Consider the following 25,068-nt stretch of genomic DNA (forward strand, 5'->3'; position numbering starts at 1 on the left):
TAGAGAGGAGGACCATGGTGAGAGCCTAGAGAGATCCATTATCAGTTCTCCCTTTGAGAATTATAGTGTTAAATAAATTATCATCATATGTAATTCCCTCACTTTAATAAAAAAAAAATATTCAAAAAAATGACAAAACAGAATCATGATTCTCCATTCAATGTCTATATTTATACATCAGACAAGCAGCCAAATATCATGCCCATGCAAACATGGCACAAAAGACTATTTTTTGCATTTATCTGCATGAATACTGTACAAACTTTATAATCAAAATCTTTTGTTGATATCACAGCCATTTAAAGGTGCACTACAACCCCCCCCCCCAAAAGCCTTTACTCAAGGGAGGGGATTGGATTCATTAGTAAATCCTAAAAAATGTCAATAAATTGCCTTTCATTAAATAAAACAAACTTGGTATCGCTGGTACGGTCTAGAATCATAACAGTTAGTCTAGAAATACATCAATGTAGGAAGCATACTACAGTAACTACCCTTTCTTGGCAGTAAAAATAATTTTTCCTGAATCAGTGAAGAAAATGGATTATTAACAGTTTGTAAGTTGTACAGGTCTCATGGTTGCTTCATAAACCATTAATTTTGTGATGCCTTTCTTTCTGCCTTTCGCCCAGTCCTTGGTCGATACTTTTGGAATCAATATTAAAACTATTCAACCTTTACCGGAAAAGAACACGTGGCTTAAGACACTCTTCACTGAATCTATTTTAATCAGTTCTTTAGCATTTTTAACTTTTTGGGGAAAAACCCCCAGACACTAGATGATTTAGTGCCCAATGTTGTTGATAATTGACAGGCACATCTTGAATGGCATATACTACTAATGGAGTGTATTGCTTCCATGACAGTATCAATGCTTTACCAGTGGCATTTAGCTGAAGTTGTGTCTTTGTACGGAAGAAATAATAACTAATTGAGACAAATAAAACCCCTTTTTTCATCTATGAGTGAAGAAGGGTTTGGGGATGTGTGTTTCTGCTGCTGGATTCCAACATCTCCGAGGCTCTGAAACCAGTTAGGAGTACGATCTAATGTTGTCAGAAATGAAAAGGTTGAAGAAATAAGGCCGCTTTCAAAAACTCATGAACAAGACAAACATATCAGAAAAAAGTTGTCATTTATTTAGATTTTAGTCACCAGAGAAAGGAATAATTCTGTCTTTAACTTTTCCTCCCCTTCCCCCAACCTCCCGCCCCATACTCCCCTGACTATCAGGAATTGATCACCATGGAAATGATGTTATTGCAGTGCACCTTTAAAGGACCAATCATATCAACGGAGATTAACGAATGCAGGTTTCTAGCATAGTACATTAAACACTCTATCTTCACAGTATAAACCACAACTTCAAAATCATAAATATCTCAACACGACCAAACAGAAAAAAAGAAGGGGAAAAAAAGGAAGTAAAAATAAAACAGACAAACACTGCTGCCAAACTCTTTTGAAAAATGTCAAAAAAACGGAGAGTAATGCCTCACAAAGATGAAAATGACATTTATGAATACTTCCATTTTTTTTTTTTTTTCAAAACTCAAGAGAGAATTTTTTCCACTTTACTTTCATTTTTTTTTGTTGGTTCTCAAGCATTTGACAAAATATATAAATTCCTGCAATTACCAATTGTCAATGCATATTACAATTTTTTTAAATTTTTATAATACATATACACATATTAACTTGTAATTTGCTTGTTTACTAGCATGCTACCCTTAGTAACCAATTACAACACACACTCTGTATCATTTCAATGAAAAAAAAGGGAAAAAAAAAATTGAAAGTAGGGAATTTATTGAATAACTTATCAGTAATTTATCCACCTAACTCGCTTGTAATATAGTAACACTATATATCAGAACCAAATTCAGTACTATTAATAATGTCATAAAACGTTAATTAAGGTAACTTTCAAGCAATTTAACAAAAATGATTTATGCACAGGTGTAAGTGATTTAAAAAAACAAGCTACCCTGGAAAGCATGCGATTTTGTTCTGTCTCTGACTTCCATGATTCCTGCATCCAGCAAACCACCCACCCCTGCTGTTGACTCAAAAAGTTGATTTAATTAGTAGCAAATCTCACTTAAACTGGTCTTCAGGGGGGGGGGGGGTCCTTTACAATCCCAGAATATATTATATCCAGTTAAAAATCGAAAGATGAAGCCAAACTTACTCTCACTGAGTGTAATTATAATACCTGCTGAAATTTATTTGTGACATCGATAAGCCAAATTCTACCAAACAGCGAGAAGGAAAAAAACCCAAAATGAATCAAATAAGGAAAGACAGAGCGTATAGACTCGGTGATATCTGCAGCAGTAGAAACGAGCTGATTTACAGCCATCGACAGTCATTTATGGTGACCATAACGAGAGTTGGCCAAAACGCTATATCTTTTAATACCAACTCCCTCTAGACCACATTTGTACCTTGTTTTTATCATGAATCTCCGATTTAAGTTATACTTTTTTTTTCATTATTTTATTTTTTTCATTTTTTTTTACATTTACATATAAAAAATTGTACTGTCGATATAAATAATACATGAAGTGTCTTGGCATGCGATTCGGGAATGTATCCATCAATGAAACCATTGACAAAGGGTTATCACTAAAAATCTGCTTATTTTTTCCTTGCTCTTTTTTTTTTTTTTTTTTAATAATTATTTTGTTTCATTTTTCATAAAGGTTATGAATAAATAAAATATCCATGGGAAATAGAAAAGCTTGAACTACCAATTAATTTCATAGAAAATGACGATTTATCACTTAATGTATACAAAGGGGTACTATCTTGTACATAACAATTTGGCATTGGACCAAAAAAATGACCACATTAAAATACAACAGGCTTCCTGTTCGCAAGCAATTACGACCCACTACTTTCCTTCAATCATACATAGAACATTGTTTATACATATTTATAATATATAGTTTTCAGCTAAAATGTTTGTCAAGGGTTAAATTTGGAAAGCTGAATACAAAAACTTGTTGCACAAATTACATATCATTTTACAAAATATACACATATCTATATATATTTCAAATCAACAGATATAATAATTGGCAATGTAAAAAATATAAGTCATTAGAAATCACTCCAAACTTTAGTCTTAGTCTAAATACTTAAAAGACAGTAAATATCACGTTTCAACCACTGAGCGATCGAAAGATCGCAATGACGGGAAAAAAAGTAAAAAAGGAAAATACATTTTCTGATGATAGTTTGCCATACCACTGTAAATACAATGCAAGAAGCAAGCATTGTACATGTGGGCACACTATAAAATAGCAATTTTAAATTTCAAAGCACTTTATATAAAATAGTTATTCACAACTGTGTACTTTTTGTTGCCACAGTACATATGCTAAAAGTTTAAAAAATAAAGAGAAAAGGAATCACAAAGACAAGGTGATCATAAATGCAAGGAAATCAATTTCTCAAGTTTTTTTGAATTTTTTATATTCCAATAAGTTTCCTTAAGACAAAGAACCGTCAAGGGATCGACTAGGGATTCATGATCTGTGAATACATTTTATCTTCCAAATACGATTTACCCATCAAAGAGTTTCTTTCTCTGCCCAGCCCTCCTTCCCTCCCAATGTCCATCCTAGAGAAATTAATGTATTCTTATAAATATGCCATAATTCCATATATTTCAGAGGTCATATATCTGCTATATATAGATATAGATAGATAGATATATATATATATATATATATATATATATAAAGATATATATAAAGATATATATATATAAAGATATATATATATATAAAGATATGCAGATCATATCACTTAGTACACATATTTACAGAAACATTCATGCCAAAATGAGAAAGAAAAAAACGGCAGGTTTAAGGGGTTAAAAATTAATTAAATGGTCAAGTTTCATGTGATTGCAACTGAACTCTGTTATTTTTTGTTGTTTTTTTTGTTTTTTATTAAACACGACTTGCTTGCTGCATCTGCAAACATGAATAATGCCCTTCACGGAAAAAAGGCCGACGAGAACCGTTCCTTCATATCATCTTCGTACCTGCAAGACCAGGAACGGCTAATTTTATTGACTTTTGACAACTTTGAAAGATTTACCCTTAAGATGTGATAAACTAAAATGTCAGCATTCTATACTTGGAAAATTCTTTGCTTTAACGCTTAAGAGGAAGGATTATACTTGAGACCTCTAAAGTTTATTTTTAGCTTCTCCAAGACAGGCAGGTTAGGGTTAAACAGGAAGTTGAGAATTAAGATGCGATATTATTTTTTTGAAGATTTCTTTCTTAAACTAGCTAGGTCTTCCTTGAGGTAACAATGAGATACGTGATCGGTGAAAACAAAAAAAAGTGACGACTCACTGCCTTGTATTGTAACAGGAAATTAAACGCCTCCACTTCCCTGTGAAAGAGTGTTATGACGTGAATCTGCGGCTATAAGCGGCGACGATATAAATATGAATACTCTACATGGTTACAGAAGTGGGATTTGAAAGGGGCACATTTGTGAGGACAGCACTAACCGTTATCATCTGAAATTACACGGAGATATGTAAATAGTATCGGCAGTGACATTGCGTCAGAGTAAACAACTACATAGGTAAACGTAGTGTGAAAATTGCAAAAAAATCTTAATAATCCAAAATAGTCATCTTGCAAGATGATAGCAATTCCATTTCCTGAATTAATTAATTCCCCCCCCCCCCCCAACTTTTTTTTTTGTATCTACAGTTTATTAAACCATTCTTGTAACACTAGGCTACATCCTCCATTCTGTGAAACATAACAAATCGTTGCCACTGAATTTTTATATCTACTGTTGCCCCCATGGGGGTGGGTGTTGCCCCCATGGGGGGGGGACATGCAGCTATTAGTTATGCAAAGTGAGATACAGTAACACTGCACTGTAGAATTTCTACACATTTTTGAGACACTGACTAACTTGAATTTACTTATCAAAGGAAACTCTCCACCATATATAACAACATGCTTAATTAATTAAAGAGATTGTTAATCCACAGGTAATGGATATTATATGATCAAACTATTCCATAAAAAGTAAAGTTAGACAAGATGAAGTGAATGAGTGCATTTAAATACCAATAACACAGTGCCTTGCTATCTTAAATAGCTATGACCCATATATCATAACAAAACTAATAACGTAGTGCCTTGCTCTCTGAAATAGCAGACACCCCCTATATTCATAACAATGGGTGACCAACTCCTTGAAATTTTACTCTGCAGGAATGAATCGTCATATTAAAGGAAATGTTTCTCACAGAAATAGTCACCATTACTCAAATATGACGATAAATCTTGAAACATTTCCCAGTTCATCTATTACTTGATTCCTGTTGACTCGTTAATACCAAACCGTATCTGAGTTACCCATCATGCACCACCACCACCACATGGCTGCTGCACATGATCCTAGAAATCCATAACCGCACCACGAGAAATCAATCAATAACGATATTACATTTAAATATTTGTTAAAACTAAGAGTTCATGCAAAGGATGTCCAAAGCATGTCTATAGCGCTTCTCCCCGAGCTGTAAATCCACTTCCTCTCGACTAATACATCTTGCCAGTCAGCCAAGAATATATCTCTTTTTTCTATTTTTACCTGGAGATTACAAGTTGTGACATGCTTTCGACAAAAGCTTCTCTCTTTCCCCCCCCCCCCCCTTTTTTTATTACAGTGGAAATCTTACCGTTAGCCGCTTCCACTGTCAAAATTTAACAGAAAGACTTGCATTCCTTAAAAAAAAAAAAAATTCCCAAATTATTACACAAATATATCCTATGAAGTGGCCAACAGAATCACACAGAAAATGGCATTACGATTCTGCCTTCTTTTTTTTGCTCCATACGAGCCTGCACCTTCGTTTCGAATTTAAAATTAGGATTTGATCATTTTTTCCTCTTTTTTTTCTTCCTCTCTTCGTAGGAATTTTGCAGACACGAGACGATTTCTCAGCCAGTGGCTGACTGCTCTCACTGGAGCATATATTAAACTCCATAGACTTTATTACTGCTATTGCTGTTATTACACATACAGTACACACAGCCATGCAAGTACACATATGTACATACATATATATATATATGTATATGTGTGTGTGGTGTACTGCAATGCGTACTACGTAATATACAAATAAGATATTACTGTATGTGCTGGGATCCTGGCTGGGTAGTTACAGCAGTACAATTGAACACTACTACATGTATTCTCAGCTTTAATTATTTGTTGCATACAAGAAGGAGGAGGAGGAGGAGAAGGAGGAAAAAGCAGCTAGCATGTGGAAGAAGTGGAGAACAAGAAGCAGAAATGGGTAAAGCTGAGATGGAGAATTTTATAAACCAGAAGATAAGAGGAAGCATTAACAAGACAGTGGCATTTATAAACTAACCATTCACAAAAATGATGAAGATAAATAGATTAAAAATAAAAGCAAATGTAGTAAATGGCACGAGAGAAGAATAAAGAAAGGAGTCCATCTTTGTTTTGCATACATTGTATGATGTGCTAATTCACTCTTATAGATTCACACTGAAAGTGCAAACAGGGATAAGATCAGGGGAGAAAAGGGATTGCAGCATAAAAGCCAAATTTTCAATATAATTGACTGGTTTGTTATGATGTGTTTTTGCATATGTCAGAAGTTTAAAGCAAAGGGGCCTGTGAACAATTTTTGATGATGTTTCTTTCACAAATAAGGAATATTTACATAACAATAGGGTAAAAAATGGCAAGTAAATGAATTAATGGAGAAAACAATAAGCTCTGATTAAATATTACTGCAATACATATCTATATATATATATGGATATAATGCTTTATGAGCGATATGCCCACTATATGTTAGTAAAATGTATGTAATATTAGTGTTATGTATTTTAAGATCAAGTGGCTAGCATTGATCATATTAATTTCATATTTTGATTTCAATTGGGTGTCTTTCTATATATTTGGCATACATATATGTATTTTCATACAATTGCACTAATTCATGTTTTGTTTTGTAAACACAGTTTTTGTCATTTAATTTATTTTTTCTTCTGTTGAACATTAGGGGTAACCTAACAGTACACCTAAAAATTATTATTTGTAATATTAAAAGTTGCAAAATCGTTGAAATTCCCCCCAAAATGACGTCCTACCAATCGAGATGGACAAAAGTTTTAAAAATACTGCTAGGAATTATTCAAATCGAAACTGAGGGGGATGATTCTAAAGAGAATAAAAAGAAGTTTAAATATTACTCATTGTAATTCTTTTAAGTAAATGTCACATATAGATTAAACAGCTTTTGCAAAACAGTGTTTACCCCTAGTAAGTTTCTTAACTCCCAAATAATGAGGGATTAAAATTTATGATTTTTACGGGGAGTTTATGTCACCACATTTGTGTACCTTACAGATTACATAATGTCAGTATGTATTGTGCTAAACATGACTCTAACATTATTGGACATAAACACTACCCAGCATTAAATTCATTGTAGAAGTATTGGTTCATGGACACTTTAGGCACCTGGGAAAAGAATACTGCACATCAATTCATCTGAAGTAAAGCTTCACTAAAATCTTGATAACTTACTCTACTTAATTAACCACCACTGCTAAGTTGGAGGGGGGGGGGGTATGATATATTGCAGGGGATTGTGGCTATGAACAAGGGTAAGGAAGGATAAATGTAAAATCAAAGTTCATCCGTTTTATAATCTAATTGTAACTTGAAATAATGTGGATACTTTATAGTAAAACTCTATTTCTAAGTCCATCTACACACAATTCACATTCATTACTACAGACAGCATCACACTTTTGACTGGATTGATGTCATACCAGTCAAAGGTTCCTTAATTAGTTCAAAACCAAACCTAATGTTGAAGGTACAGAATCTCCAAACAGTAAAGGACAAGCAAACCCAGTCATCATCTTTAGTGTAAGTGACCCATCCTACTGTAGTAAAGTCTATAAGATTTATAGCCTACACTAGTCTAGGTTTGCAAGTTTGTCACCATAGAGTAGTGTGGTCTGATCACTATAACCCATCCTACTGTAGTAAAGTCTATAAGATTCATAGCCTACGCTAATCTAGGTTTGCAAGTTTGCCACCATAGAGTAGTGTGGTCTGATCACTATAACCCATCCTACTTTAGACAAGCCCCTAAGGTTCATAGCCTACACTAGTCTAGGTTTGCAAGTTTGCCACCATAGAGTAGTGTGGTCTGATCACTACAACCCATCCTACTGTAGAAAAGCCCCTAAGGTTCATAGCCTACACTAGTCTAGGTTTGCAAGTTTGCCACCATAGAGTAGTGTGGTCTGATCACCCATATACTTGTTTAAAGCCTATACTCCTCACTCTTTAAGCAGGTCAAAATCTATGGACTGATGCTTCTAATATTTAATAAATTCTGCAATATTCTCTGCTTGCTTACAACTAAAGACATTTTCATCAGCTCATTCATGTACCCTGACTTACTTCCTAATTCATCATAAAATACCTTGTTTCTTACATTAAAACAAACCTGAAGGTGAGATATCATCAATGAACAATATTGCATAGTTACCATACGATGGACAATGGGACGAAAAATATAAAATGAGGGTGGGAGGGGTGGCAGAGAAATATGTAACCCTTCGGTAGTAATTCATTTTCAAAGAGATTTGGGAAAACAGTTTAACAAAATCAAAATAAATAATTAAAAAAATTTACTGCACATGAATTGGAGAAAGTTATTAGTAAAAAGAAAACATATTACTACTTGAATATTTCCTGCGAATATAATCACCCAAAGCAAATTTACAGCTTAAATGAGACATTTCTAAAGGACAGCTTCAAGGTTTAATATCTTCTCATGAAAGAGTTATTTCAACCCTGTTTTCCATCGACTGAATTCTCACACTTAACATTTAAATCCATATTTTTGCACTTTTTTATGAATACTGGACAACCTTTGCTGTACATTTGGGATCAGTGTGAGACTCTTGATAAAGTTAATGCTTTTAAAAGCCGGTAGACAGTACAATGGTTTTAATCGTGAAGATAACACGTTACATATCGAAAGATACCAGTAGACTTGTAACAGATGTGTTATCTATGACACAAACACCTCATTTATCTAGCCTAAATTTACTAGGGAATTTCCCTGAAGGGCTTTGCTGAGAATGCCATCCAGATATTGCCCATCAAGGAGACAATTTATGATTAAAATTTTTGAAAGACCAACCTTTTATGACACAGATAGTTCCGCTTCATAAAAGAAAGGCCGAGAAGATGTATTTATCAGCTCAGCTAATGAACTGCAGCGCAAGGTACAATATGGTACAGGTTTACAAAGACTGACAGCGAGCGTAGTTCAAGAAGTACCCTGTAAAGGCTTATGTAATATATCTAAGTCCTAGGTTCTATACAGGGATTGATTAAGCCAAAGGGAAACTACAACCTTACATGGAATAGAGCAACCTTGAAAACAAGTTTAACTCATTCTTCACTATTAAAAAAATTAAAGGGGATGAATGGGTGTTACTAACAGCTCATAGAAGACGTCACATGACGTAACGATTCATTCCCTACTCATAGTCAGACTTCATGAGACAAACACCTAAACTATCTTAATTTAAGAAAAGGCTACATTATAATCCAAAGCAACTTCCAGGACTTTTTCTTTTCATAGAAAAATCCTTTTCAGAAATTAAAATGTTTTTGTCAAGTGTTGAAGTATTACTCCGTGGACTATGCATAGCAGGATCGACTCTGCCAGTCCTGTGATCGTGTTATTATTACCTTTTTTTTTTTTTAGTTAAGTCTGAGCCTGAGTAATGACTCATGAGTCACCTAGGAACCTGTAGATGGGCCGTCCAAGATGTCCATGCCAGTCCTGTCACTTATAACTGTAATGGGAGTCTGTGTTGAAATAAGCCAGCAATAAACCTGAAGGGGGTTGGGGGGGGGGAGCTGATACCCGGTAACCAGGAGAGCCAATTTTGCAACAAATTCCAGTACCAGTAATTACTGAACCGAAACATGAAGCCATAGGCTCTCTTGTGAATATCCCAGTGGTAATGCCAGCCTGGATTCCCAAGACCCATGTAATAAATGCCTAAGATATGTACTCTACCTTGAAACACCTGGGTCAGCAGATGGACAAATATAGCAACAGTAGCAAATATGGTTACAACACACCTCACAAATATATATATATATCTGGAAGGAATCTATAAATATGCATGACTTCCGTACCATCTTGACCAACCTATGGCGATCCCTAGTCATAGGTGACATTTCAGACACCATAATTCACTGAAGTTTTACTGGTTGAGTGACATTTTTGATGGTATTTATCGATCCGGTACGCAATCTTCAAATTGTCTTATGACGACAAGATGTTTATAAGCCTAACTTCACAGTCGTAACGCTAATTAGACCGTCGGACAAACCTAACTTGGTGCACCACAAACTTGTCACCGAGCTTCTTTTTTTGTCTTTCTGAATGACAGGAAAACTGGCATTGATGGCTCAATTTAGGAATTGAGTAGAAAACCGACCACGTGCTGCATATCTATCACTGCTGTTAGACTTTCATTGTTGTAATAAAATGGGAAAGGTCAATGGGGGGAGGAGCATCTTAAAGTTTTGGACTTGTAAATTCACAGCAGTTAATGAACAATAATCTGAGAATTGCTGCAGAAATTAAATAATTTAACCCCCCGCAGAAAGGGGCAAGAGTAGGCACTGGCACATTGCATGATTACAGATACGGGCAACTCACGGTATCAACAACACATTCACAAGGGTTTAGTCAATTTTCATTCACACGTGAGGGAACCCATGTCAAGATCTTTTGAGAGGAGCCCAAAGAGAACTATAGCTAAATGTCTAAATAACTGGGTAGGAATGGACAGGCTTGGAGTCAAACGTTGTTAGCGAGACGGAACACCTACTTTATCATTCAGCGTAAGGGGTGGTTTAGATATGGTTCGGTCCCAACAAAAGTAAGGTGCATATGATCAACAAACATCACCACCATAATCATCATGGTTGTTATCATCAGCACCACCTTCGTCATCATCACCACCATCACCATCATCATCATCATCATCACTGCAATGTCGGCCCCCCTACCTTGCAGGGCAGGGCCATCAGCATCGTCATGGTACCAAATTCTTAACAGGCAGAGACTTCTAAGTGATCCGCATCCCACCCTGGATTCTCCTCCACCGGGTTCTTGATCTCCACTTCCACCTCGTTGCCGCCACCGTTGCCCACGACAACGACGGCATCTTTGGGAGCAGATTCATCAAGGTCGTCGTTGCTATGGTAACAGCTGTCTTCCTCCTGGTTGTCAATGACGACTGGGTCTTCTGACGGCTTGGGTTCTTCTTCGTCTGGTGGTGGACCCTTGGCAAGAACTGTATGAAAATAAAAAATCCAGAGACTAGGATGAAAAAAGGAGTAACATGGCTCTACCCAGAAGCAAAGAGAGTTATCATGGGTGGCAAGAGTGCTAAGGTTGTGAGTGGACATGTGAGGCAGTTAATAATACTCAATGACTCAAGGAGTCTTGCTGGTTATATACAGTCTGTGAGTGTGTCAGGGACAGCAGGATGTTGAAAATCAAGATGAACTGTATATGTTCCTGTGTGCGACGACATTTTGAGCATATTTCTACATCTAGAGCAATCTAAAATATTGATTTGTGTTACCCCGTTCTTCTTGCAGGCCACGTACATGTTTAGTCAATTGATCACAATGTTGAAATTGAAAACACTGATATATATTTTTCTCAAATTCTGGCTAGCTCGAATATTCTGGTGATGTTTGAATTGGCTTGAAACCCTCAGGGACGCTATTGTTCCTTACAAGTGTGAGTGGATTGAAAACACTGTCCTCTTCGGACAACTAGCAGTCTTTGAGGTGTTTGTAGAACACTAGTGCAAAATACCTGTCCTTGCTGGCCAAACGTCCAGTAACGTGTGGAGAAGCTCGATATGTTTCTCTGCCGAATCGACGGACTGTGTCCTGCTAACCCCCTCGGACTTGTGCTTCTCGTTGCCGTTGGCGATGGCCTGCGCACAGCCTCGACTCATCAACACAGGCCCGAAGCAGACTGCGATGTTGTACATGTTCATTTTGTTTCTCCCGCTGTATGCGTCTACAGCCTTGAGGTGATCTAGCAAGTATTCAGCTGTGTCCTGTAGTAGAACAATGACATTAAAAATTAAAAGAATTATCATAAAACTTACTGGTTTATATATTTACGAGTGACGAGCTTACCTGTCTCCTCCTCATTCTACCGTGTCTAGTATGCCCTGGTAATCTTTTAACACTGTGCACCCTCAGCGACCGGCTCCTCCGGTCGTTGCCCATCCTTCTCATTCTACCATCCAAAGTGTTTACACATGCATTTTCGTAGTGGATACATTGGATTTTGACCTTCTATACATCCTTTGGGAGTCCAGAACGTGCACAGTGTTAAAAAATTACCAGGACATACGGTACTAGACACGGTAGAATGAGGTGCTAAGGTTGTGAGGAGACAGATAAGCGAGGAGCGAAGTAAATAAGAGAAACATTCCTTGTCATCCCCACAGTAGTCAATTATCACTTTCAAGTGTCTCTAACAAACCTAACTTAAGAATATAACAAAGAGAAGGAGCTAATGACAACAATATTTACAACAGGAAACGTTGAAAGGCTTCTCAGAAAGAACAATACACCTTTAGTGAGTAACTTAGTCACTTTACTGGCTAAATCTTGATCAACCTTACATCTCAACTTTGTTCCATGTTACTCAACAATTTTAGCAATCTGCTGTGCAATATGAACCATCGTAGCATATTAAGATTGGCAGTTTGCCCCATTAACTATGGCTGGAAATTTCATCTCCTTCCCGTATCCATTTGAGTATTTCAGGTCAATGTTGATCTGGAAATGTTAGCTTTTGAAGAACTTAGACAATTAATGCAAAAACTGTTTTTTTTTTAATCACCACTACCGAGCCAGCAAGCCATGGAATCCATCATACAGTAGGTCTTGTGACTTTCCATCCATGCCATCTATTAAAGACTAACTGATGCAAAAGATGAACTTGGTATTCAGTTATGACCTGGAGTACACATTTGCCCCTCAAAGTCTCATTTCTCTTTGACACAGAAGACTTTAAAGGTCTATGTTTTCTACAGAATAGTCTGAATAGAAGCTATCATTTGTAAGGTCAAAGGTTAAGCTGTTTATACCAAAAAACCCTTACTGTTCAAATTAAAAGGAAAAACTAAAAACAAAGAATGAAAGAGCAAAGATGAATTTCCTTATCAGTCAATTAACAGGAATGGATGTTTGAAAAGATTTACAAATGTTATTTGAAGGTGTTATTCTGTTATATATTTTTTGTGTTTGTGTGTTTGTGTGAAAGAGAATGGGGTGGGGGCATTTTCTATCAAAAATCTAAAATAGTTTTTAAAATTTACTGCTTTTGATTTTTGATATTTTGTATAACATTTCTTTGCACAGTTAGGTTCAGTTAAATATCATTCAAAATTTAATCAATACAGCTTCAAGAGGCTCTCATACTAGCATAGAAATAGTTTACATAGATCTCTAAGCAATAAAAACACTGTTTGTTGAGGTCCCTTGTAAAATCCTTTCGCTTCTGTCTGTTTCACTAAAGTTTTTGAGCCATGTAAGCTATCATTCTCCATATTTACACAGCTTACCTTATTTGATGAAGGTAAACAAAGCATCACTTGTAAGATCGTTTCTTTTGTGCATTTCTGTAACATTTGTGAGCCTGGTGTACAGTATTAAGGCAGCTATCATTTCCCTTTACATGTGATATGAGCAATGTAGCATTGAAGGGTCAATGGTAATAACTCTTACCTTATTTGATGTAGGTAACAGAAGCATCGCTTGTAAGATCATTTCTGTTGAGAAAGACATAGTTTCAGAGTCCAGGAGTTCTAGTAATCTCTCACATACAGTGCTTGTAAATAGAGGTTCCGGTAATTCTCGTAGGTAGTCCTTTAGCACACCTGTTAAAATGATGAAGAGAAAATATGCCGTCGCCAATTGCAGAACAACGTATGGCATAAGACCTTAGTGCAACCACTTGCAGAGGCACATATATACTTACCTAAATACTACACTTTGTGTTAAGTTCTAACATTGTGTCCGTGGATCAAACCATTATTAACACATAATTGGCTATCTCAACCTTCTATTTAACTTGGAGATTCCTACAGACAAATCCATTTCATATGCTAGTAAAGAATGTATGCCACTTCGTGCAGTCAAAAGAACTTTTGCGTCCCCCTCGTATTTAAAGTGCTTAAGGTGTTATTTTTTTCCATTTGCAAGACTTTGAACTGTATTCTTAGAAAGGGTGTGGTGTACTAAACATTAGTCCCCAAACTATGCTGAGTTTGATGTACCATATCCTTCCTTTAAATGGTGCAGCAATGGTGCAGTATAGTGTAGTAATGGTGCAGTACTTACCTTTGGTATCACCAGCCTTGCAGCATTTACATATTCATTGCAAAATGCACAATTAAAGGTAATCAGACATCGTATGAAACAGACGGACACATCCAGTAGTGCGGAGACCCCTCACACCTCCCTCGACATAGTGCGATGACCCCCTCACACCTACCTCAACATAGTGCGTTGACCCCTCACACCTACCTCAACATAGTGCGTTGACCCCTCACACCTACCTCAACATAGTGCGTTGACCCCTCACACCTACCTCAACATAGTGCGTTGACCCCTCACACCTACCTCAACATAGTGCGTTGACCCCTCACACCTACCTCAACATAGTGCGTTGACCCCTCACACCTACCTCAACATAGTGTGGTGACCCCTCACACCAGGCTTGGGGCGATTACATCTGAATGTAATCGATTACGATTACTTGAGAATGTATGATTACGATTACGATTACGATTACAGTCTAAAGTTGAAGTAATCGATTACGATTACATTGTAATGTAATCGTGATTACAATCATGATTACATTATGGTTACTTGCACAATCCTCTGCATATCTGTTTAATATAACTCTCTGCCGGGAAATAGGGCAATGAAATAGGACAAAGGAAGGGCATTTACAGTATATACGGACAAAATTGTGAAAGTATATCTACAATTCCTACCAGGCATTACACATTTATGCCTTAACACGTTTAAGATGTGTAACCCATAAGTCCAGTAAAAAATACAATTTAAACAGACAAAGAGTAAACAGACAAATACTAAAGTAAAACAAATGAAGATTTTCATGCAACACTATATTTTGTAAACTAATAATTTCTGCATAGCAGCAAAACTAAAAACTCTTGTACATTATATATAACACCAAAATAAAACTAAACAGCTTTGAAATGAGGCATCCCACAGTACATGGGATATGGAAGGCCAAAGTAAAAGTAAATTATTTTCATCAAAAAGTGGTCAACTCTGGTAAAGCAAATTCTGATCCACCAAAATACTTAATTTGCAGTGATTTTTTTCAGCAACAAGGTTAATTACATTAATTAAAGAGGTGTAAATGGTGCAAAGTTGGATGGGTTATTGGACAATGGAATGTAGGCAAATTTCTGAATAACTTTTTTCCCCACAACATGAGATGAGTACAATTAACGTTTTACTAATGAACATTGAAATGTCCCGTCCGTGATGTTTTCACAAGAATTTTTATGCTAGCTGCCAATGCGTTTTACAGTATTTCTGTACAAGCATTACAGTATGCTATAACAAACTGCATAGCAAAAAGCACATAGCCTGTAGAATTAATTAAACAGTGAACTTAGAGAAGGACGAATCAAGAATCATTTACTTTAATTTTAGATCTAAAAATATGGCTTCTCCCAATATTTCAGGTGATAAAAAATCCTTGAATATGGCGATCAAACCCCCAGTACTTCTTAGTATAAATTTATTGTGCTAGAGAATTCTAGAAGCAGGAACACTTCTTTGGTCACACTAAAAGCCAATAGTAAGAATTAGTTTTAATCATTTCTACTAATTTTGCCCTTCTCATTCAAATTTCACTGTAATCATAAATGTAATACGATTACGATTACTTTGCCCTTGTAATCGATTACGATTACGATTACTTTGTAATTTTCACAAAAGTAATTGATTACGATTACGATTACTTCAAAAAATGTAATCGATTGTAATCGATTACGATTACTGATTACGATTACCCCAAGCCTGCCTCACACCTACCTCAACATAGTGCGTTGACCCCTCACACCTACCTCAACATAGTGCGTTGACCCCTCACACCTACCTCGACATAGTGCGGTGACCCCCTCAAACCTACCTCAACATAATCATGTGACTCAGATCTCGTTGGTTAAGAATTACTTTTCCTGTTTGATTTCTCTCACTTGTTAGAATCATGATCTTCAACAATCCGAATCTGAATACAAAAACTTTGCCCATTTCAGTAGTTAAAGACAAACTTACCTGTCTCACCTCAACATAGGCACTTAATTCTACCAAGCCTAAACAGTATATATATGTTGGCTCCTGTGATATCCTATCAGATACTCAAACTTCATGGCACCCAAAATGTAGGACAAACATAGATGGAATGACTGTGATATGCTAATGCTTTCAGACAAAGGTAACTAGTTTCCAAACTTTTGATAAGGTCAAAGGCAATGAAGAAAGTAACAATTATCCTTTATTATAGATAAATATGCCATTGGGGTGGGTATATCTTCACATAGCTTTCAACATTCAATAATTCCCTTCAACTTGCCTACACTTTTTATTAATATATTTAACAAAATAAAAAGCTCAAATCAATAATAATTAATTGTAAACAATGGTCTGATATAACAGGTCAACTCAGATTCAATTTCCACTCTAGGTTGTCAATTCACCAATAAACAGGTAACTTCCTCAAACTATCACAAAGTACGTATTACATAACCATGGAGTTTTAGAAATGGCAACTCCCTAATATTATAACCCTTCACTGCGATTAATGGCCTCTCCGCATCTAACTGCATCAGTATAACTCCTAGTGGTGTGTAAGCTAACACTAACAACAACTGTAAACTATTCATATCTTTCACCTTTGACCTATAGGATCCTTTAATCACCACTGTCATAACAACTTTTGCAAAACTTTTACTAATATTCTCTACTTCTAAATCTTTTCTCTCATCTACCTAAGACTTTAAACCTTAAAAACACCCACACTTGTGGGCCCAAAGGAAACCTTCATGAGGGGGTTCTAGCCTTTAACTATATTTACCCAATCCCTCTCTCAATCTTTCCTAAATTTCATTTTAAATGACAAAGTACTCTTTTAAGATTTGGCTGTGTTCCTCCAGTCAAGAAATGGACTGTACTGTAACCAATGATTAATGGGTAAGTTCATGGGCTGGAGACAACTACTGGTCTTAAAATATATATACCAACTGCTGCCCACACACTGGTAAGATAAATATCACTGTAGAGATATGGGTCATTAATGCATTCAGGAGAAAAGGTCACTTATTTTAAACATTACAGATAAGGTTAGATGAGGTCCCATCAAAATGCTATGATAACATCAGAAAGGTGACCTTAGGCATGGATGGAAACATAAACAAATCCCTATAACCAAAACACTTGTACCGGCATCATTGAATCCAAAGAAATATTAATTAACCAAGGGATAACAGCGCCACCATTATTGTGCCTCATTAAAGGCATGGAAGACTCGCCCCAAACCGTGTGCAGCCATCGTTTGTTCTGAATGAACTTAATGAGAGCAATTTTAGAAGCAGGGCAGAGGAAGAAAAAGAAATGCCTAACTTGAAAGAACCAACCAAGCAACCGAGAAGGACAATCTAATTCTTCCATAAGAAATGACGATAAACAAATCAACACTGCCCTCACTTTTTTGTGGCCTAGCTGTGGGTTGGTCAAGTAGTTTGGAATGCATACTACACCTCTAGAGAAGAAGACTTGTTTACTCAAACAATGTAAAAAGTGCAAACATTGCTGACAAACTGTGACTTATAATACTGACCATATGTAGAGAGACCCCCTTCCTACTTCCAACTTGATAAGAGCCAGCAATTTGCAATTCAACACACAGACACATGGAAAAGTAAAACAAATTCAAAGGTTCCACAAAAACATCCCAAAACTGTAGAATTCCTTTCATTTTCAGCACCACCATTATATAGCCTGTACTATAATACTGTACTGTAAGAATACCAAATTTCTTTTGATAAATTTGATCTCCTTCCAGCTTGCCCTAGGAAATAACGTAACATGGTAACGTACATACAGCAACTGAGAGTTTTTGTTGTTGTTTTTTTTAACAAAATGTTAACTATTTTCATGCAGCTGATGCATCAAAATGCATTAACCTCAAAATTTCTGTTTATGATTCTCCATGTACAGTAAAGTGTCAGCAAGTTTAAAGGGTGTGAAGACTCGCGCAAAAAGAAACGTCTAATGCCGGTAATCTGACCTAGTTTCGAATGAGGTGTAACAGAAGTGTTAGACACCACAATCAATCCCAGAAAATACACACACAGCTTGCTACCGTCGGTAATTAGACACTAGTGTACATTCAGTACATACAGCTGCAGTCAATACCCACAGCACAGTGTATAAACGATACAGCGATGGAAATCTCAGGTCCAGCTAAAGATAACAAGTTATCACGTTTCATTACTGTCTGCATTTAGTAGCGACACGAACAAAACATCACTTGCAAGCAACAGAAAGTTAACTTTTTCAGATGGCCGCATGCGGTTTGCGGCGAGTCTTCAATGCCTTTATGAATACAAGCACCATTTTGCATTCCATTTTAAACACCACAGCTAATAGATTCCTCACTCTTCAATTGTTTTGGGCACAATTTTAGAGTAAATAATCACATAACCATGACAACGTACTTTCCCCTATATACTATTGTTTTGGTTGAGATGCTAGCATGCGATTAATGTTTTCATCTGGAACGACCAAAACGATAACAAAGAGTGGAGACACCTAAATTGTTTTTGGTTTGGCATTTTCCATTTTGCTTGATCTCTGCAAATGGACCAAAATTTGGGCCAAAAGATGACTTCATCTCGATTGTGTGCTTTATATTGACAGTTATACAATAGTGCTGCCAAAAAGATTGTTTAGACCATCGAGATTGAATGCATATAATGGGCTTTTAAAAGGTTAACAAGTACCGGCAAATACCAGCACATTTATTAAAGGAGCTCTATTCTAGTCACACGTTTCAATATCATCTAGGAGAGTGTTACCTAACTACTGTATCCCTCAATGAACAAGACTAATATCTGAGGAGTTTCTGTCAAGCAAAAACTAATGTTTGGTTTAAACTTCAAAGTGTCAATGTGAAAAGTTTAGATCAATTATACATACAGTACAACCCTAACTACCTGTCAGTACCATTTGCATTTGTCCAGATTCGTGTAGAAACCATTAATGTTTGTTACCTGCTACTGAAGTACTACTGTCCCAACAGTATCGATGCAGTTAGCATGTTAAATAGTGTACATGTACTGTATGTAAAATATTCTATAGAGCACCAGTGGCATGCACCAAGATGAAATTTGACAAACACCCAGTAGAAGTTGAAGTCCTACGAGCAGCGGTACCCGCAAGATTATAAGATACTTAAGTCACAGTCAAACTCCAGTTTGATACTCCAGTCATGTATCTAAACACTTTAGGTAGTAGAATGAGAAGGGTCGTGATTGGCCGGAGGGGTCCGGCCATAGAGGGCGCACAGTGTTAAAAGGTTACCCGTTCACTCTAGACACGGTAGAACGAGAGTGCAGGTAAACAGGTAAGCAGGAGACAGGTAAACGAGGAACCACGTAACTTATATATGTATCATACCTATAGCTGGGTACTAAACTACAGTAGCTAGGCAGATGTTATGATAAAACTTACTGGTTTATAAATGTATGTGTAAACACTTTGGATGGTAGAATGAGAAGGAAGGGCTGAGGGTGCACAGTGTTAAAAGATTACCAGGGCATACTAGACAAGGTAGAATGAGGTGCTAAGGTTGTGAGGAGACAGGTAAGCGAGGAACGAAGTAAATTGTAGAATATTAATTCTGTGACTCAAGATCGACTCGTTTTCACAATTCAAAAAGTACTGGTACATCTAGAGTTCTTTACCTACCTGTTAAGTGCATGAATTTCAAAAGTATATTATATGTATGCAAATTAGGTTACCCTACAGTATGTGCCTCAGTTATGAAACTGATAGAAACTTGCTTACTTCAAAAGTAACAGGCTTTCTCAAGACTTTCAAGCATCTGAAATTACGACACAAACTAATAAACTATACTCTCATTTCAAGCACATAAGCAGAGAAAAGTATTGAAAAGAATAAAAATCAGAAAACAAACCTGTAATAATGTTAATATCAGGATAGTTATCAAAATTGAGATCCACCAGGGCACTGGCCTTCTCAAATTCATCGTGGAGTTTTTTCTTTTTCTTGGCCGAGCCGCAGACTCTGTAAATACCTATAGAGTTCAGGCCTCTTAGTTCAACCTCCTGCACACACTTCTGAATGATAAATGGAATGTCTTTTTCCCCACCCTCCCTCCTAACGACCACATCGATGTGGACCCCAAACACCCCCCTCCTGTCCAGTGACGGGACCCTCTTCAAGGTGGCGGATCTTTCTGTGAATGAAAGTGTTGCATAAAGTGTCCCTCTGGGGTCTAATCTCAGGGCCAGGTTGTGTACCTCCTCCTTCGACCTCATCTGGGAGAAGAGGTTGCTGAACCTCACGGCAGTTCTGTAACAGAGTTTCTGTTTCATGTCCGAGTCCGATCCGTAACTGTAGATCATTAAACCTAAACAGTGGGACTGCTCCAAGTCAATTTCAAACTTTTCATCCCAGCAGAATTCGTCGTGGCCGCAGATGGTGCACGTCTGGGCTTTGTGCACGCAGTCGACTTCCACTACACAATACAAGTCCCTCATCTCCTTCTTGGTACTCATCTTACGGCCCCCGTGCAAGTGGAGGGTAAGAATGCCGGAGAACGGTGAGGGGGACCTGGCCCGGGTGCCCACGTCCCCTTTGTATTTGATAAACTGAGTCGCGTCCACGTCCAAGGGTTTGTTCGACGATATCCTACGTGACTTCTTCTTATCGGGAGATGGCTTAGGAACGTACTTTTGGCCGACTGACTGGCTTGGATTGCTGCCTTTACGGCCGATTGAGCGGTTTATCTTCGATGACTGAGGCATCTTGAACAAGGAAAAATCTAAGGAGATACCGGCCATCTTCCTCCTGATTAAGCGCTGGTCATCTCTTCTGGGAGACTGCGGAGATTCTCCGGGAATAGATGTCTGCCGCGTCATCTTTGGAATATCTATTCAGATAAGAGAGAATGAAGCTATTAAACTATATGGAATGGTAATACAGCTAGTGTACAGCTTGTGCACGTTGTTAATAATAATACAACAATATATACTCTTAAGAACAAGGCCTGCTAAAGCGAGTATGACATTAATTGGTCTGGATTCTAGTAACACAGATCGGGATCGAACAGATATCCGAGACAAAAACGAACAGACTCCTAAACACTTTTGGTGGTAGAGTGAAAAGGGAGGTGATTGACTGGAGGGGTCTGGGGCACACATAGTCTTATTACCATTTCACTCCAGACACGGTAGAACGAGAGTGCTGTGGTTGTGAGTTGATAGGTAAGCAAGGAGCCAAGTAAATATCTTAGTTTCGTCATTTCAGAAAGTTATTGTAGATTTGATCAGACGTATACAGTGTAAACCTGCACCTTAAAGGGCTTAGTGTTCGACATTGAACACAGTATATACCTGCACCTTCAAGGGCTTTGTGTTCCACATTGATACAGTATATAAACTGTAATAAAACCTGCACATTAAAGGGTTTTGTGTTCGACATTGAACAGTTTATAAATTGTAATAAAACCATGCACCTAAATGGGCTTAGTGTTTGACATTGAACACAGTATATACCTGCACCTTTAAGGGCTTTGTGTTCCACATTGATACAGTATATAAACTGTCATAAAACTTGCAGTTAGAGGGTTTTGTGTTCGACATTGAACACAGGGCTTAGTGTTCCACACTGAACACAGTATATAAACTGTTATATATAAAACTCTGCATGTTAAAGGGCTTTGTGTTCGACATTGAACACAGTATTGTACATCATAAAACCTGCACCTTAAAGGGATTTATGTTCCACATTGATACAGTATATAAACTGTCATAAAACTTGCAGTTAGAGGGTTTTGTGTTCGACATTGAACACAGGGCTTAGTGTTCCACACTGAACACAGTATATAAACTGTTATATATAAAACTCTGCATGTTAAAGGGCTTTGTGTTCGACATTGAACACAGTATTGTACATCATAAAACCTGCACCTTAAAGGGATTTATGTTCCACATTGAACACACACATATATTGTGTCACACTGGATGTTAAAAGGAGTGTGCAGCATATACACTATCTATATGCTACAGACTGTTCATTAAACTACTCTACTTTATTTTACACTTTCAAGTTTCAACACCATTGTTCAACACCGGAATTACGCAACATTACGCAAAGAGACATTAGTCCAACTTCAATACATATCACTGGTGCTATTATTATCTACAGCATGCTTCAGTCGAGAACTACTCTATGTTTGGTGATAACAAGCCTCATTAACTGAAGTTCGTTTGTGGTACCCACGGTACACAGGACTTGTGTCAATATGTCAGAGTATTGCTCAGAGAACATTTTGTAGCTTTGTACAATTTCTGATTACATTAATTTGATGTGATATAACCAGACATACTGTTCTAAAGGCCATTAGTAATTCACTGCATGGGCACTTTGATAGACTATGGCAATTAATCGCCCATGTTAGCAGAACTTAGAAGAATATGCCTTGTATCTACAGTAGCTATAACTGTACTAATATGAAGAACATGGTTTGGTTCATGCTACATTGTCCAGGAGCATTAAATATATATCATGAACGTTCACATTCATAAGGAATCCCCAAAACCATCCAAAGTACCCAAGAAGTACTGTCTGATTGTACAACTGTGCTAAACGTTTTCCAACTCTATGTTACTCTAAGTATAAATGGGTAAATGCATAGATTGGAGACAGCTGTAAACAAGTAACAAACTTAGCAATGCAATATATGCAAAAAATATAAAAAATTATATACTCCCAATGTATTACAGATGAGATCTAGAGTTGCTGACATCAACAAATAATGAAAGTTCTTTTTCTTTCAATCAGGTACTAAACACAATAATGCACAGGTGAGTCAATTGGTGACTATAAAGATCAAAATGCCTAATTATAAAGTACACATCCTGTTGTGTTAAATCACACACTTGGGGCAGGTAAACAATTGTCACTCAAGATACATTACTATCAGAACAGAACTTGATAGCTGCTGTATGCCTCACCATTAACATAACCACCTTGTTCACACTGAATCGAAACTAATGTCTAAACGACTCTTCTGTACACACAGTTGTTGGTTTTATGTAACTTTTAAATAAATGTCTCAGCCACTAATATTTACACAAGGTACCACTTAACAAACAGTGATCTAGCTGAGAAACTGAAAGAATGAGTTAGAAAATAGCCCAATGTAGCTTTACACAGAGATCTAAAGAACAAACATTTTACAAAACTGAAGGAACATATATGCATTAAATAAGCTTGGGACTTACTACACATTTGCCTGTGCTAATGGGGGGAGCACAGGCTAACTAATGTATACATCTTTTATGCTTTCTTGCCTTAATAGGGACTTTCCAAACTGAAGGATGAAACTGTATAACATATATCTCTTGGATGCTATTTCAGTATTTCAGTACTCAAGCTAATAGACACTGTAGGCTATAGTAATACATAGTGATAATTGATAATGTACTAGGCTACAGTCATATAGTGATAATATACACTGCCATGTGATACGTAGTGATAATAGACACTGTACAGTACTAGGCTACAGTGATATAGTGATCATAGACATTGTAGGCTCCAGTCATATAGTGATACTAGACACTGTAGGCTACAGTCATATAGTGATAATAGACACTGTAGGCTCCAGTCATATAGTGATAATAGACACTGTAGGCTCCAGTCATATAGTGATAATAGACACTGTAGGCTCCAGTCATATAGTGATAATAGACACTAGGCTTCAGTCATATAGTGATAATAGACACTGTAGGCTCCAGTCATATAGTGATAATAGACATTGTAGGCTCCAGTCATATAGTGATAATAGACATTGTAGGCTCCAGTCATATAGTGATAATAGACACTGAAGGCTACAGTGATATAGTGATCATATAGACACTGTAGGCTCCAGTCATATAGTGATAATAGACATTGTAGGCTCCAGTCATATAGTGATAATAGACACTGTAGGCTCCAGTCATATAGTGATAATAGACACTGTAGGCTCCAGTCATATAGTGATAATAGACACTGTAGGCTACAGTCATATAGTGATAATAGACACTGTAGGCTATAGTCATATAGTGATAATAGACACTGTAGGCTCCAGTCATATAGTGATAATAGACATTGTAGGCTATAGTCATATAGTGATAATAGACACTGTAGGCTCCAGTCATATAGTGATAATAGACACTGTAGGCTATAGTCATATAGTGATAATAGAGAAATAGACACTGAAGGCTACAGTGATATAGTGATTATATAGACACTGTATTAGGCTACAGTGGTATAGTGATAATAGACACTGTAGGCTACAGTCATATATAGTTATCATGACAGAGAGTCTCTAGCTATTTTGATAACTTCTTGTAAGCAATAGAACTTTCCAAACATGAATGAATATCTTCCATCTCTTTGACTATTCAACAGCATTCAGTACAATCACCACATGCATCCTGTAGCTGCTAAATACAGTCGGCTTACTATGATCTTCCTCTCAAATTTTTACCGTGGCGACGAGGACGGCGTGTAGTCTGCTAACCATGATTTTAATTGGCAATCTACAGCAGT

The 25,068-nt window shown here is 36.9% G+C and overlaps 1 protein-coding gene across 1 annotated transcript in view; it reads right to left on the minus strand.

The window, feature by feature from the left end:
- Positions 1-149: 149 nt before the first annotated feature.
- The window catches only part of LOC139954912 (rho GTPase-activating protein syd-1-like), a 45,441-nt gene continuing 20,522 nt past the window's right edge, over positions 150-25,068 (minus strand). The window contains exons 2-5 of the mRNA XM_071954902.1: positions 20,426-21,403; positions 13,909-14,060; positions 11,975-12,224; positions 150-11,441 (exon numbers count right to left, since the gene is read on the minus strand). Coding sequence (XP_071811003.1) covers positions 11,197-11,441; positions 11,975-12,224; positions 13,909-14,060; positions 20,426-21,403 — 1,625 coding nt within the window. The 3' untranslated portion in view covers positions 150-11,196. The remainder of the gene's footprint in view (positions 11,442-11,974; positions 12,225-13,908; positions 14,061-20,425; positions 21,404-25,068) is intronic.

Source organism: Apostichopus japonicus, chromosome 2, assembly GCF_037975245.1.
Source record: "Apostichopus japonicus isolate 1M-3 chromosome 2, ASM3797524v1, whole genome shotgun sequence".
Lineage (NCBI taxonomy): Eukaryota > Metazoa > Echinodermata > Holothuroidea > Aspidochirotida > Stichopodidae > Apostichopus > Apostichopus japonicus.